The sequence below is a fragment of the Oncorhynchus clarkii genome, chromosome 3 (assembly GCF_045791955.1).
Source record: "Oncorhynchus clarkii lewisi isolate Uvic-CL-2024 chromosome 3, UVic_Ocla_1.0, whole genome shotgun sequence".
Taxonomy (NCBI): domain Eukaryota; kingdom Metazoa; phylum Chordata; class Actinopteri; order Salmoniformes; family Salmonidae; genus Oncorhynchus; species Oncorhynchus clarkii.
The window spans coordinates 6,297,123-6,314,020 of NC_092149.1; the positions used below are offsets into that span (position 1 = coordinate 6,297,123).

Genomic DNA, 16,898 nt, shown 5'->3' on the forward strand with positions numbered 1-16,898 from the left:
TCACCACGTGGTACATTTGTTGACGTGATACATTTGTTGACCAATAGGAAAGAGAGTTCCAAACCTCTCTGCCAATAACGGATCGTTTTCAGTTTTCTCCTACCCACTCAGACCACTCCTAGACAGTCCAAGCAAAAATTGTTGTTTGAGGAATTTCTCTTCGCTAAGAAGCTATCTTTGTTTCTTTTTGACAATTTCAATAGAAAACAATCACAGTTAGGTACTTAATTGTTGGGGATAGATGATTTAATATAGAAAAACGGCCGTATTGGACCTTTAACGATCAAGTTATAATATTTACTCATCATTGGCCCTATGTTGACATGTGGTCGAGCCCCGCTGCCGCCAGATGGCGCTATTATTCCTCGTCTTTTGTAATTGCCACGTGAGGAATAATCGCGCCATCTGATGGCAGCAGGGCTGAAACAGCGTGACACAGTTCATTCGAGAAATGACGTACCTCACAAGGGGCGCGCATGACCTTTTGGACTGAAATATGTAACGCAGGACTTAGCGGAACAAATATCGCCTACCGAAAAGGAAAGTAAGTTTCTTCTAGCTGTTCAGGTGACTATCTTTCAAACTGGGAGCAACTTGGAAAACGCTTACGGAAAACTTTCAAACTTCATCGACGGAGAATACCGGTAATATGATACTGAGTTGTTTGTTGCAGTGGGATTTTATATATAAATATATGTATATTTTGTACAGCCTGTTATAGTTTTCAACTTCCATAAAACAACGTTTGTGTATGGCGCAGTAATAGTTATCCACAGCCGTAGTTTAGTCGACTAAACTGATCCTAGATCTGAGCTCATGAATCTTGTAACAATTAAATATTGCCAGTGAAAGTTATTATTGGTAGAAGGATGCAATTGCGGCCCCCAATTAGGGGCGTTCCTGCATCTGCACATCTCTCTTAATATAATATACAAAAGTATGTGGACACCTCTTCAAATGAGTGGATTCGTTTTTTTCAGTCACAAACATTGCTGACTGGTGTATACAATCAAGCGCACAGCCATGCAATCTTCATAGACAAACATTGGCAGTAGATTTTTTTAATTTAACTAGGCAAGTCAGTTAAGAACAAATTCTAATTTACTATGACGGCCTACCGGGGAACAGTGGGTTAACTGTCTTGTTCAGGAGAAGAACTACAGATTTGTACCTTGTCAGCAAACTTTCGGTTACTGGCCCACCGCTCTAACCACTAGGCTACCTGCCGCCCCCATAGAAAGGCCTTACTGAACAGTTCAGTTACTTTCAACATGGCACTGTCATAGGATGCCACCTTTCCAACAAGTCAGTTCATCACATTTCTGCCCTGGTCAACTGTAAGTGCTGTTATTGTGAAGTGGAAACATCTAGGAGCAACAACGGCTGAGCCGTGAAGTGGTAGGACATAAAGACCACAGAATGGGACCGCCAAGTCGCAGCGTGTATAACATCTCTGTCCTCAGTTGCAACACTCACTAACGAGTTCCAAACTGCCTCTGGAAACAACATTAGCACAAGAACTGTTCGTCAGGAGTTTCATGAAATAGGTTTTTATGGCCGAGCAGCCAAACCTAAGATAAACATGCGCAATGTCAAGCGTCAGCTGGAGTGGTGTAAAGCTCGCTACAATTGGAAATGCATTTTCTGGGGTGATGAATCACACTTCACCATTTGCCAGTCCTACGGACAAATCTGGTGGATGCCAGGTGGATCTGGTTTGGTGGATGCCAGGAGAACGTTACTTGCCCGAATGCATAGTGCCAACTGTAAAGTTTGGTGGAGGAGGAATAATGGTCTGGGTCAGTTTTTCATGGTTCGGGCTAGGCCCCTTAGCTCCAGTGAAGGGAAATATTAACTCTACAGCATACAATGACATTCTAGACAAGTCTGTGCTTCCAACTTCGTGGCAACAGTTTGGGGAAGGCCCTTTCCTGTTTCAGCATGACAATGCCCAAGTGCATAAAAGTGAGGTCCATACAAAAAGGTTTTTGTCGATCGTTGTGGAAGAACTTGATAGGCCCGCAGAGCCCTGACCTCAACCCCATCGAACACCTTTAGGATGAATTGGAACGCCAACTGCGAGCCAGGCCTAATCGCCCAACATCAGTCCCGGACCTCACTAATGCTCTTGTGGCTGAATGGAAGCAAAACCCTGCAGCAATGTTCCAACATTTAGTGGAAAGCCTTCACAGAAGAGTGGAGGCTGTTATAGCCGCAATGGGGGACCAACTCCATATTAATGCCCATGATTTTTGGAATGAGATGTCAGACGAGCAGGTGTCCACATACTCTTGGTAATGTAGTGTACTTCTAATGTTTTTATTTTATTTTTTTAACTAGGACTCCGGTACAGAGGCGGGCGCTCCAGTACAGTAGTTAACAGTAACGCACCATAACGTTGGATGCCAAACGTTGATAAACCCCACAAAAGAGGCGGGTAGCAGAGACAAAGAGTGACAGTGTCCTTCATCCCGCCTGACCGGGACTGTTTTCCCGCAGTGCTGTTAACAACGGTGAGGGCAGGCGTTAGCGAAGCCGAAGGACACTGGGTTCTAGCTAGCTACCTAGGACTCCGGTACACATCAGGCGGGATAGGTAGCTAGCTAACGATAGCTAGGACTCCGGTACACATCAGGTGGGGGCGACACCCGTAGCTCGTAATGATACCGGAGCTCCGAGCCATGCGTTGAAATCGCTAAGCAGCTAACTTCGGAGCAGTGTGCGAAAGCATGTGTCACTATCATCAATGACGTCAGAAGCTTATTTTGATCATGTGCTTTTCCACACCATGTGTTGCAAAATGAGAGATCCCACTGATTTGGCCGTTGTCGCTGCTTTCAAACACTGACCTGGACACAGCACTTACAAATATAGTCAGGATTTGGACAAAAAGTTTCACCTGACTGGTAGTTTAGCAGGTAGCGTATGGAACATTCAGGGACGTGAGGGATCTGAAGTCGAAACCAGTTGAAGGAACACAATTTAGAAGGGGAAAAAAAGTGAAACCACACTTTCTGCTCAGTTCAAATAAATTGTTTTATTTAGTACAATATAATCTTCTGTATTCAGAATCCTAAATAATGCCACAGATTCTGTTTGTTTTTTAAAATGTATTTTTAACAGCTGATGTTACTAATGTGCATTGTGAACAGACAATGAAGCTCCCAGTAATTTACCCTTTTTCGGCACAATTTGGTGAAAGCGGCGAAGCCGTTACCAGGTTTGCCAGATCTAGCTCAAATGTAAAGACCAATGACACATGAAAACCTGCACAGATTGAACCAGGGTTGCCAGATCTAGCTCAAATGTAAAGACCAATGACCCATGAAAACCTGCGCAGATGGAACCAGGGTTGCTAGATCTAACTCAAATGTATCGACCAATGACCCATGAAAACCTGCGCAGATGGAACCAGGGTTGCCAGATGTAGCTCAAATGTACTGACCAATGACCCATGAAAACCTGCACAGATGGAACCAGGGTTGCCAGATGTAGCTCAAATGTACTGACCAATGACCCATGAAAACCTGCCCAAAGGGCTGAACTAGACCCCAATAAATGTTGCAGCAAGAGAGAAGTTGCCACATTTATCCAATAAATCCTTTTCCTATAAAGTTATTAAGCAAATTAAGGAATATCATTTTAACTGACAGGCTAAGAAGCAAACTATGGTTTTCCATCAAAATAATAATTATTGCGAGTTTAAGAATATGTCACGAGATAAGATAAATTGCCCTTATTAAACTCCCCAGATCATTTTCATCAGTGGATGTCAATTTAACTTGTTTAGAGTGCTATGCTTAAGCAATAAGGCACGATGAGGTGTGGTATATGGACTGTACTTAGGACACAGCCTTTAGCAGTGGTATATTGGCCTTATACCACAAACCCCCTGACATGCCTTAATGCTATTATAAACTGGTTACCAACATAATTAGAACAGTAAAACGTTTTTGTCATTCCCGTGGTACACGTCTGATATACCATGGCTTTCGACCAATCACTATTCAGGGCTCAAACCACCCAGTTAATAATTGTAAATATAACCTGGGTGGTTTGAGCCCTGAATGCTGATTGGCTGACAGCCGTGGTATATCAGACCGTGTACCATGGGTATGACAAAACATTTATTTTTACTGCTCTAATTACGTTGGTAACCAGTTTATAATAGTTTATAATAACCAGTTTATAATAGCCTCTGGGTTTTGTGATATATGGCCAATATACCACGGCTACGGGCTGTATCCAGGCACTCCGTGTTGCGTCATGCATAAGAACAGCCCTTAGCCGTGGTATATTGGCCAAATACCACACCCCCTTGTGCCTTATTTCTAAAATATATCCCGTTTGTGCATGTGGATAACTATATAGATAAATCCAACAGGAGAGTTTGAGTGATGAGTATTGGATCTCAATCTCTGTGCTAGAAACACTTGGATTATCTTCTACAAATGAATGTTAGGCCATTTTCTGGGAATTGTGCAGTTATTATGTGCCAGATGTGAAGACTACAAACTGTTATTATAAATGGCCTATTTTTGAGATTGACTTGTTATTTCAAGAACTGAGCGAGAGTAGAAACCCTTCGCTTGATATGGTTATCCATAAGAAAGGTGACATTAGAATGCAGTTTATTTTAAACCACCTCTGAGCAAATGTATCTAAAGAGCTCTCGTGTGCCTAAAGTCATTTTCCAATGCTTTGTCGCCGTTATATCAGTTCTAGAGTGTTTAATGATTTATGGGAAAAGGGTGCCTCCATAATGACCAGTCTAAATAGACTTGGTAAAAAGTTGTCACGACGTGCTTGTGTGCTGCTCCGTCTCCGTGTCTCTGCTGCCGGACTCTCTCAACCAGCGCTCTCCACGTACACACACCCCTCCGGTCCTCTCACTCACTCACTCACTCACTCACTCACTCACTCACTCACTCACTCACTCACTCACTCACTCAACTCACTCAACTCACTCAACCAGCGCTCTCCACGTACACACACTCTCAACCAGCGCTCTCCACGTACACACACCCCTCCGGTCCTCTCACTCACTCACTCACTCACTCACTCACTCACTCACTCACTCACTCACTCACTCAACTCACTCACTCACTCACTCACTCAACTCACTCAACTCACTCAACCAGCGCTCTCCACGTACACACACTCTCAACCAGCGCTCTGCACGTACACACACCCCTCCGGTCCTCTCACTCACTCACTCACTCACTCACTCACTCACTCACTCACTCACTCAACTCACTCAACTCAACTCAACTCAACTCAACTCAACTCACTCACTCACTCACTCACAGCCTTCTCACTGCTTGATAGTCTGCGGCAGCAGGTCACAGTGAAATATATTTGTTTAAGATATATGCCATGGCGGCCGCAATGCGATTTAGAAGTATCCCAAAAACCCTCCACCCGCAACCAATACATTTTCACCCCTGACATCGTTTTCAAAGTAGCCCAATTTTTGCAGGAAAATGTCAAACATGGCAACCATGGATGGAACAATAAATCAGATAGTTGACAGGATGTATAGATATGAAGCATCCGGTTGGTGTTTACCTTCACTGAGAGGAAGCCCTGTGGCCGGAAGAGGCTCTTGGCTCTGCACACCTCCTTGCTTGTTCTGCCCACTATGGTTCATTTGGAAACGACAGGCTCTGATCTGTCTTGGGTTAGTTATCACAATATTTGATACCGGCAGACAGTGCCCTTGGCCCCTGAAAAACTCTGACTCTGACTCTTTTGACCCACATTGGAATCGCATTGACAATCAGCGGAAATCCAGAATATCAAGTGTCACACAAGAATTAAGATGGCATGCTCGAGGGGGGGGGGGCGTTTATGCAGGAACCAATGGAATGCTCGAGGGGGGGGGGCGTTTATGCAGGAACCAATGGAATGCTCGAGGGGGGGGGGGGGTGTTTATGCAGGAACCAATGGAATGCTCGAGGGGGGGCGTTTATGCAGGAACCAATAGAATGCTCGAGGGGGGGCGTTTATGCAACAACCAATGGAATGCTCGAGGGGGGGCGTTTATGCAGGAACCAATGGAATGCTCGAGGGGGGGGGGGGGGGGGGCGTTTGTGCAGGAACTAATGGCATGCTCGAGGGGGGGGAGTTTATGCAGGAACCAATGGAATGCTCGAGGGGGGGCGTATATGCAGGAACCAATGGAATGCTCGAGGGGGGGCGTTTATGCAGGAACCAATGGAATGCTCGAGGGGGGGGTGTTTATGCCGGAACCAATGGGATGCTCGAGGGGGGGCGTTTATGCAGGAACCAATGGCATGCTCGAGGGGGGGGCGTTCACATGCAGGAATGCCCCGAATTGCAGGCCGCAATCACACACTGTTGGACAGTTCTTGTGAACAGTCTAGATAAGAGCGGGACGGGGAGGGACACCTTAAAGTTGTGCCACTGTCCCACTCGCTTCCCGTAACCATAGTTCATTTTTAGTTACGGATCAACAGTCACAGGTTATTTTTGGTTATATTATTTTGAGCTCTTACATTGTAATGAATAGCACACTGCTGTTTGCTTATCATTGTTCTAATCTAGATAGTTTGCTGAATCATGGCTCCCTCCCTCCCTCCCTCCCTCCCTCCCTCCCTCCCTCCCTCCCTCCCTCCCTCGTGATGCACAGTTATTACAGGGTGGATAGAGTGTTCCCTGCTCCAGTATCTGTGCATTAGAGATGCCTCTAAACTGATTCAAACTCCCATTAGACAGCTCTGCAAGCGAGTTTACCAAATAGGGAGTTTTTCTCAGCAGCTGTGTTCATTTCCTGCCGTTACGGCCTGTATGTACTTCCAGAAAGGTCTATATACAAGCAACCAAAAAAAGGTCATTTTCAGCACCTCCAATGTATTGAGTTGTTGTGTACTTTCTGTTTGTGGCGGTGTGAGTGCCGATGTTGTGTACTTTCTGTTTGTGGCGGTGTGAGTGCCGATGTTGTGTACTTTCTGTTTGTGGCGGTGTGAGTGCCGATGTTGTGTACTTTCTGTTTGTGGCGGTGTGAGTACCGATGTTGTGTACTTTCTGTTTGTGGCGGTGTGAGTGCCGATGTTGTGTACTTTCTGTTTGTGGCGGTGTGAGTGCCGATGTTGTGTACTTTCTGTTTGTGGCGGTGTGAGTGCCGATGTTGTGTACTTTCTGTTTGTGGCGGTGTGAGTGCCGATGTTGTGTACTTTCTGTTTGTGGCGGTGTGAGTGCCGATGTTGTGTACTTTCTGTTTGTGGCGGTGTGAGTGCCGATGTTGTGTACTTTCTGTTTGGTGTGAGTGCCGAATATGCATTTATTTTCCTTTGCTTGTAAATTTTTATTTCTACCTTTTTTGAAGTACAGACCGGCCATAACGGGAGGGTAGCCTAGTGGTTAGAGCAGGGTAGCCTAGTGGTTAGAGCAGGGTAGCCTAGTGGTTAAAGCAGGGTAGCCTAGTGGTTAGAGCAGGGTAGCCTAGTGGTTAGAGCAGGGTAGCCTAGTGGTTAGAGCAGGGTAGCCTAGTGGTTAGAGCAGGGTAGCCTAGTGGTTAGAGCAGGGTAGTCTAGTGGTTAGAGCAGGGTAGTCTAGTGGTTAGAGCAGGCTAGCCTAGTGGTTAGAGCAGGCTAGCCTAGTGGTTAGAGCAGGGTAGTCTAGTGGTTAGAGCAGGGTAGCCTAGTGGTTAGAGCAGGGTAGCCTAGTGGTTAGAGCAGGGTAGTCTAGTGGTTAGAGCAGGCTAGCCTAGTGGTTAGAGCAGGGTAGTCTAGTGGTTAGAGCAGGGTAGTCTAGTGGTTAGAGCAGGGTAGCCTAGTGGTTAGAGCAGGGTAGCCTAGTGGTTAGAGCAGGGTAGTCTAGTGCTTAGAGCAGGGTAGCCTAGTGGTTAGAGCAGGGTAGCCTAGTGGTTAGAGCAGGGTAGCCTAGTGGTTAGAGCAGGGTAGTCTAGTGCTTAGAGCAGGGTAGCCTAGTGGTTAGAGCGTTGGACTAGTAACCGAAAAGTTGCAAGTTTGAATCCCCGAGCTGACAAGGTACAAATCTGTCGTTCTGCCCCTGAACAGGCAGTTAACCCACTGTTCCTAGGCTGTCATTGAAAATAAGAATTTGTTCTTAACTGACTTGCCTAGTTAAATAAAAAATAAATACATGAAGATATTTGGTGAGTAAGGAACATATTTTGACATAATGCTTGCAGAGCTGTCTAATGGGAGTTTTAATATGAGCCTCCTGGGCGTTAGAGAGGAGAACCATCATACTCATTGTCGACATCTCTAATGCACAGATACTGGGGCAGGTATCCCCTAGGGATACCAGGATGGACTTTGGTCTCCTTTTAAAACCCCTTTTTAGATTAGATGATGTACTCTTAAAACCTTTTCCATCCTAACCTACTACGATACCTACTAGGATCCTAACCACCTACCTGACTAGGTGAAAAATCGATGTACCCTTGAGCAAGGCACTTAACCCTAATTGCTCCTGTAAATTGCTCTGGATAAGAGCTTCTGCTAAATGACTAAAATGTCAAAAGTAACCTTTGTCATTCGTCATCGTGTGTCTCTGTCTCTAGTGCCCTGTTTCTACAGTCCAGACCAGATCAACACTTCTTGAACCCCTGTCCCAGTGAGAGGAACAGACCTAGTGATGTCCCAACCTGACAGGAATATCTATTCTTCATTGGAGGGGGGCATCCAGCCACCAAATGTAGGCTTTGGGCAGCCAAGCCCACCAGGATATGGGATGACCTTACCCAACACGCAGGGAATGTCGAACCCATTTGGGGGGCCAGGGCCTGCTCCAGGGGGGATGCCCTTCCCCACGCCTGGGGCATTTGGTCAGCCCATGTACTCCCAGGGTCAGGGGAACCCAGGATATGGCACTGCACCTTACGCTCCTATGCCTGGGGCCTACGGTCAGGGCTTTGACAACCCAAATCATGGTGAGTACTTCAAGTGTTAAAGGGATAGTTCACTCAAACTATCTTTTACTATTTTGTTCATTAGTCCACAAAATGATGCATGACAGCAGTGACGTTTTCAAGATGGAGCACTTTTAGTACGGAGCAAAAATTATTCATTAATAGATAGAAAGGGGCATTGGAAGTGTTTGTGGTCTGATGTGTGTTATCATTCATTAATAGATAGAAAGGGACATTGGAAGTGTTTGTGGTCTGATGTGTGTTATCATTCATTAATAGATAGAAAGGGGCATTGGAAGTGTTTGTAGTCTGATGTGTGTTATCATTCATTGATAGATAGAAAGGGGCATTGGAAGTGTTTGTGGTCTGATGTGCATTGCATTGTCTTTTCTCCCAGACCCAAACACTGGTTACCACAGCGATGATCAACCCCCAGCCTTTAGTGACAATAGTTCCTTCTCTCTTGGCTCTGGACTGGACGACAAGACCATAAGACGAGCCTTCATCCGGAAAGTAAGGGACAACCTGGACGACAAGAGGCTCCAAATCAGGACCTCAAGCAAACTTGAACTAAAGATAAAATATTAACTTAAGATAAAATGGCTGTACATGCATCTGTATAGCCATCATAATAATCAGATATAATGGTTGTACAGGCATCTGTATAGCCATCATAATAATCAGATATAATGGTTGTACAGGCATCTGTATAGCCATCATAATAATCAGATATAATGGTTGTACAGGCATCTGTATAGCCATCATAATAATCAGATATAATGGTTGTACATGCATCTGTATAGCCATCATAATAATCAGATATAATGGTTGTACAGGCATCTGTATAGCCATCATAATAATCAGATATAATGGTTGTACAGGCATCTGTATAGCCATCATAATAATCAGATATAATGGTTGTACAGGCATCTGTATAGCCATCATAATAATCAGATATAATGGTTGTACAGGCATCTGTATAGCCATCATAATAATCAGATATAATGGTTGTACAGGCATCTGTATAGCCATCATAATAATCAGATATAATGGTTGTACAGGCATCTGTATAGCCATCATAATAATCAGATATAATGGTTGTACAGGCATCTGTATAGCCATCATAATAATCAGATATAATGGTTGTACAGGCATCTGTATAGCCATCATAATAATCAGATATAATGGTTGTACATGCATCTGTATATCCATCATAATAATCAGACAAAATGTCTTCAAACCGTTTTTTAAAGAACAATCCCCAGAGTCCACGTAGTTGGAATTCTAGTAGTGTATGTATCCTGTATCTAATAGTCTCTGTCTCCTTGTCCACCTACAGGTCTTCATGGTGTTGACCGTCCAGCTGATGGTAACATTCTCCTTCGTGGCTGTCTTCACCTTTGTGGAGGAAATCAAAGTGTTCGTCAGGGCCAACACATGGACCTACTGGGTGTCCTATGGCATCTTCTTCGTCTCTCTCATCACCATCAGCTGCTGTGGAGAGTTTCGTCGTAAACATCCATGGAACCTGATTGCACTCGTAAGTTAATAAGACCTGTCTCATTTCAATGGCCATTATTACCATTCTATAATTATATACTTTATGGGCCTGTTTTCTAAACTCAGATTAAGCCTTTACGTGGACTAAAAGCATGCTTAATGAAGAATAGTATACTTTATGGGCCGGTTCTGTACATTTATCTAATTGAAGAAGAAAAATGATGTCTTATTCACTATAAGTGTGCGTTGATATGTGCACTTCTACATAGAAAGTTGCATAAGTATTGTTGAAGTTGTAAAAGAGGTTGTATGACTCTCCTTGCCTCTGGTGTTTCCAGTCCATCCTGACCCTGGCTATGTCCTACATGGTGGGGATGATAGCTAGTTTCTACGACACTGACTCAGTCATCATGGCCGTGGGCATCACTGCTGTTGTCTGCTTCACCGTGGTTATCTTCTCTCTCCAGGTCTGTATCCATCTCTCTCTCTCTGTCTCTCTCCCTCTATCTCTCTCTCCCTCCCTCTCCCTCTATCTCACTCTCTCTCCCTCCCCTCTCTCTCTCTCTCTCTCTCTCTCTCTCTCTCTCTCTCTCTCTCCCTCTCCCTCTATCTCTCTCTCCCTCCCTCCCTCTCTCTCTCTCTCTCTCTCTCCCTCTCCCTCTCCCTCTATCTCTCTATCTCTCTCTCCCTCCCTCTCGCTCTCTCTCTCTCTCTCTCACTCTATCTCTCTCTCCCTCCCCCCTCTCTCTCTCCCGCTCTCTCTCTCTCTCTCTCTCTCTCTCTCTCTCTCTCTCCCTCTATCTCTCTCCCTCCCCCTCTCTCTCTCTATCTCTCTCTCTCTCCCTCTATCTCTCCCTCCCTCCCCCCTCTCTCTCTCTCTCCCTCTCTCTCTCTCCCTCTCTCACTCTCTCTCTCTCTCTCTCTCTCTCACTCTCTCTCTCTCTCTCTCTATCTCTTCTCTCAGTTCAACATGTCATAGGATTATCAGGGTTGGGGGTGTATTCCAGTCAGTGGCAGAATTAATGGTAGACTCAGAAAAATGACATTGCCATGAGCGAGATGCAAGACTTCGCTCCCACAGTATCTGTGCATGGGTATGGGTTCACTTCACACTGTTAGAGCGTGATAGGTACGGGACCAAAACAGAGGGGGAGTTGAGCCTCACTCTTCGACGCTCTTAGTTGGGGAAATGTATGAATTATACTGTTTACTTTGTGCACCTACGTCATATCGCTGAGTGTACCTTTCAACAGCATTTCTATGGAATCAAATGTAACAGGAATTGAACTGGAATTGACCCTGACCCTGCCATCATAGATTCTGGCCCTGTTCGGTGAGGCTAGGGATGGTACTGACCCTACCCTGTTCAGTGAGGCTAGTGATGGTACTGACCCTACCCTGTTCAGTGATGGTACTGACCCTGCCCCGTTCAGTGAGGCTAGTGATGGTATTGACCCTGCCCTGTTTAGTGAGGCTAGTGATGGTACTGTCCCTGTTTAGTGAGGCTAGTGATGTTATTATTGTTTGACAGTAAATGAGATTCACCTCATTGGCTAATCACTAATATGTCCCTTTGTCATTCTTCCTGACCCAACCTCCGACCCCATACAGACCAAGTATGACTTCACTTCCTGTCACGGTGTGCTGTTGGTCTGTCTGATTGTCCTGTTCCTCTTCGGCTTCCTCTGCATCTTCATCCGCAACAAGATCCTGGAACTGGTCTATGCCTCGCTGGGCGCTCTACTCTTCACATGTGTAAGTTCTTGTCACAAATGCCACCCTATTTTCTTTATAGTGCACTACTTTTGACCATCGTAGTGCACTATTTAGGGAAGGGTGCTATTAGGGATGCATACTAAAATCTCTTTCTTTGGTAATGATCTTGATTATCATAGGTGGTGTCTCTTCCTGTAGAAACTATACTGGCGGTGGTAGTAGGGCAACGATTTAAGTATTCATGCAAGTGCTTTGATTGATGGGCCCTGGTCAAAATAATGCAATATATAGGGAACAGGGGGCCATTTTGTACACAGACTTAGTCATTATTTTGCATGTGTTGTCAGACCAAATCAAGACCATATCTCACTGCACATGTCTTGCTAAATAGAATGAGTAGAATGCTAATTGTAATTGTGATAATAGAATGATCATTGTTTTGAATGTGATTGATTCCAGTTCTTGGCTGTGGACACTCAGCTGCTGCTTGGCAACAAGGAGAATGCCCTGAGTCCAGAGGACTATGTTTTTGCTGCTCTCTCCCTGTACACTGACATCATCAACATCTTCCTCTACATCCTGTCTATCGTTGGAAGAGCACGGAACTGAGATATTCCTCTAAAGGAACCATTGAAGGATGAAGGAGTCTTTTTACAGGAGTTACCAATCTGTTCCCATATCTAGTACAACACCTGCTACACGTTGTTTTACGTGCCTATGTCTCAGGTGAACACTGCTGTCACCTGTCGTTCTAAACGTGGTTCCCTCTGTGCTTTTAGAGCAGTGGTTCCCAAACTGTGCCCCCCCCCCTAGCGAACTCAGTCCGGCGTTGAACTTACTCTTGAAAGTTGTAATAGTAGAATGCACAAGGTGACATTTGTAAATTGGGTGGTGCATCATCAGTTCCTCTTGTCAGTCATTACGTACCATGTTTGGGTAACCCTGATCTAGCAGATGCTCTTATCCAGAGAAATGTATTTTTCAATTGTCTTACTATTTTTCTTTGCTAATTTTCGTACTTTTTAACTCTGCATTGTTGGGAAAAGACTCGTAAATAAGCATTTCACGGTGAAGTCTACACCTGTTGTATTACTGTTACAAAACATTTGATTTGACATAGTCCGTTCATTCAACTTGGCTAACTAAACAACCACACATCACAGTCATAGCAAGTAACTCTGCTTGATAGTACTCCCTCATGTTCATTGTGCTCATTTTTACCACAATCCAGACTGGTTTAAATTGTGTAGTGTGAATAATTAATCATATTTGAATTCAATTTGTTTTGTGATATTTCTGATGTTTGTGAGTCTTTGCAGCTGTATTTGTTGATATTTATTCAATTAAAACTGAATTGTGATCTCTTCTTTTTTCTTGTTTTATCAGTGCTGATGGTTACTGGATGCTGTTAAATTGTTTCTAATAGTGTATGAATCATGATTATGCACTTTGTGATATGATTATTTTTTTTCTAAGCCAAAAGCATGAATGTCAGTTTGTTAATTATATTTTTCCAGACATTTGTGCCTAGTTTTCAGCTTTTCAGTCTGGAGAGAAATGGTGTGAGAAATGATTTCCCCTGATGCAATGCAAATGTTGGGCGTCAAGAATGACGTATAGCCTATCTGTTTAGACATCATAAAGGAGATTCTATAATTATGTTCGATGTGTAATTATGACACCGGTGTCAAGTTAAATCGAACGTTCTGACACCCTATTATGATGCTATTTATAACCTATTTCATTTGAGGATTTGATTTATAAGACAGGCGGAAAGGGTCCACAAACTTGCGGGTTGTGTCTCAATTGTCTGAACGCCTGAAGTAGGCGCTTGGAGTCGGAGAAGTGTTTCTGGGTGGATATGGATACAGAGGGGGGCGGTGCGTCATTGCGCTTGGAGAATGAGAAACTGCGGTACGAGAATGACGACCTGAAAATAATGCTTGGCCTAATGAAGGAAAACTTTGATCTTAAATCCAAACTGCAAACCTCCGCTCTAACCAGCGATACTCTCAGGGAATCGACAGGTAACTGTTCAAGTATGGTTTACGCATTGCAATCTCCATCTATGTGGGTGATGGTGGTGCGTGTGCCGCTCTTTGTCACTAGAGGACGTCCAAAACAGGGTTGGAAAAGCTGAAGAATTGGATTTACACTTTACGGCGTGAAATGAAATGTAATTAATCTCAACCCTTTTTACATAAAGACATCTCATAGTGATGTAAAGCAACAACAAAAAACAAACCATTTAAAAACGACATTAAGTTCATGAGTTGATCTAAGGACAAGAGACTGAAGGTTGAGAACGTTCATGGTTCCATTGTTTAGACGCCTGGATAGATATTTTACCTATCGACTAACCAAATCATATGTTATAGCAATCTGTCAGTCGATGACGTGCACGCAGCCATTGGTTGATGCATGCGAGGTCTCAGCAACCCATGGCTTGAGTGAGATCGATCAGCAGAGGGAGGATGTAGTCAAAGGGGAAGGCATCTACATATATTTGCTGATTGTTTTTGCCTGGTGTCTTTTTGTCTCCATTTGTCACCCCTTTTTGCATTTAGAATTGACTCTGGTGTGAATTTCCACAGGCAGGAACACAACTATTCAGTGGCAAGACATCGTGGATGAGGACAGATTCAAACATGAGCTGCATCAATCGCCCAGACATCCTCACAGAACGTCTTCCCCGGTTAACCTGGAGTCCTACACCAAGAGCTGCATGTGCACAGTCCCACGAGAACATGAAGAGACTGCAAGCTGTTCTTACGTCATGTCTCAGAAGGTGAAAGGTGCGTGAAATGGTCGTTTGCTCATTACAATGTTGTGACATGATCCTTAAGAGAAAAATGTTAGTCAGAAATTGAATCACCATTTTGTATCAACTGAGCTGATTATGACAATATTGCAATAGCAGAAGAGAATAGAAAAATATGTATTCAAAACTATTGTATATTGTATAGGTCCCAAATTGCACCCTATTTCCTATATAGTGCATAACTTTTGAGTAGGGCCTATAGGGCTCTGGTCAATAGTAGTGCGCAATATAGGAAACAGGATGCCTTCTGGGATGTTGTTTAGAATAGGAACATTTTGTTAAACTAGCTGTGGATGAATGTTGATGTTGGTGTAATGAGGTCTATTGAAGTAATCCATGCAGATTCAGAGATTGGTTCTGTAATGGTGTTTATTGATTCAGATCCAGAGCGGTTGTTGGGGGAGATAGCCTTCCAGCTGGATCGAAGGATCCTGTCCTATGTGTTCCAGGGCCAGAACAGACTCTATGGGTTCACTGTGCTCAATATACGAGACAAGATCATTCAGGTGTGTGTGTGTGTGTGTGTGTGTGTGTGTGTGTGTGTGTGTGTGTGTGTGTGTGTGTGTGTGTGTGTGTGTGTGTGTGTGTGTGTGTGTGTGTTTGTGTGCGTGCGTGCGTGCGTGTGTGTGTGTTGTCCTTTGTACAAAAGGCAGACATTCCAGTTTTTGAATAATAAGAAAGTTGAACAACATTATTCCTTCCTTCTGTCAGCTAAGGGATAATAGACTAGTTGAACAACAGGGTGTGGTTGTGTGCCATGTAGATATTTCAATCATTCACACACAGATGGAAATCAAAGCCTCCCGAACCGGTTTATTCCCAGGTCAAAATGGTTTTCCATTTCCTAAGAAGTTCATTCCAAATCTGTTCTAAACAAATGTGTAAGAGAGAGTTGGATAATGACATCTACAGTATAACTGGATTAGAAACTCTACAGGCTAATCCCTCACTCCCATGAGACTGCTTGCGTCCCAAATGGAACCCTCTAAACTATATAATAGTGCACTACTTTTGACTGTGTGTCTGTCCCAAATGGCACCCTATTCCAAATGGAGCCCTATATGGGCTCTGGTCTAAAGTAGTGCACTCTATTGGAAATAGGGTGCCATATGAGACTCACAATCTGTGTTTCATTCAAACTAAAGGCTTGACCCTCCCCCTTTTCCTCAGGTGTCCACACACCCTCTGACGGGGAAGGTGGACGAGGGCTACAGGCTCCAGCTGTCCCAGCGCTACACTGAGCTGATGGCCAAGCTGAAGCAGCTAGGCTATAGTATGACTCTCCACCCCCCCTTCACAGAGTTCATCATCAACACCTACGGCATCCTGAAGCAGAGGGCTGACTCATACAGCACCCGGGAGCTGGGATACAACAGGTGGTGATGTAGTCCCTTCAGGGTACCAGCTCGGCTGTGATGTCAGCTCAGCTTCCCTGCCATCAGGTTGGAGGTGTCAGACAATTACTGTAAAGGCTGCACTGCACGCTTCCGGAGGAGTTTCATCCCGGGGGGGGGGGGTTTATCACCATGAATCATTAACAATTCTATGAAGCTTCCTCCTATATGTGCAGGTGTGGGGGGGGGGCTGTTTACTGTTGTTTGTTTGCTGCCATGTTACAATGTGGTTTATGTAATGTGTGGTTTGTGTATGTAATGTGTGGTTTGTGTATGTAATGTGTGGTTTGTGTATGTAATGTGTGAGCTGTAGTAGGATTTTCCTCTTGTAGGACAATAAACAACAGTCTAATCTCAACAGCCCGGACTTCCTCAGGAGAGTAGTTATCAACGCAGCCCCCTCCAAACTGCTGAAGGATCTCCTGCTGCTGTTCAGTTGCCTCTCTTTCATGGCCAGGCAGGACGGCAAGCCCCTCTTCCTCTGGTAGACGGGCTGGGAACAGCTCTGGTCCAGGGTGTTACGTGCAGCTTGCTGATTCTGAGTCTTTTATAAACGCTTCGGACCAGA

The 16,898-nt window shown here is 44.5% G+C and overlaps 2 protein-coding genes across 5 annotated transcripts; both read left to right on the forward strand.

Moving 5' to 3' along the window:
- The first annotated feature begins 388 nt into the window (after nucleotides 1-388).
- On the forward strand, nucleotides 389-13,481 carry LOC139387042 (protein lifeguard 1-like). 4 transcript variants are annotated; one of them, XR_011629116.1, is made up of 8 exons: nucleotides 443-644; nucleotides 8,552-8,920; nucleotides 9,297-9,412; nucleotides 10,239-10,439; nucleotides 10,738-10,866; nucleotides 12,011-12,154; nucleotides 12,575-13,030; nucleotides 13,279-13,481. XR_011629116.1 is itself a non-coding variant. In XM_071133028.1 (7 exons), exons 2-7 carry the CDS (start codon nucleotides 8,626-8,628, stop codon nucleotides 12,722-12,724), a joined length of 1,035 nt encoding a protein of 344 aa, XP_070989129.1. In that variant the 5' UTR covers nucleotides 389-644; nucleotides 8,552-8,625; the 3' UTR covers nucleotides 12,725-13,481. The 4 variants fall into 4 exon arrangements, 2 of the variants coding, with proteins under 2 accessions (XP_070989129.1, XP_070989120.1); XR_011629117.1 differs by having other exon boundaries at nucleotides 443-544; XM_071133028.1 differs by having other exon boundaries at nucleotides 389-644; nucleotides 12,575-13,481.
- A 243-nt stretch (nucleotides 13,482-13,724) lies between these two features.
- Nucleotides 13,725-16,337, forward strand: LOC139405586 (speriolin-like). The gene is made up of 5 exons (XM_071147998.1): nucleotides 13,725-13,729; nucleotides 13,943-14,142; nucleotides 14,710-14,910; nucleotides 15,318-15,442; nucleotides 16,107-16,337. Exons 1-5 carry the CDS (start codon nucleotides 13,725-13,727, stop codon nucleotides 16,317-16,319), a joined length of 744 nt encoding a protein of 247 aa, XP_071004099.1. The 3' UTR covers nucleotides 16,320-16,337.
- The last annotated feature ends 561 nt before the right edge of the window (nucleotides 16,338-16,898 follow it).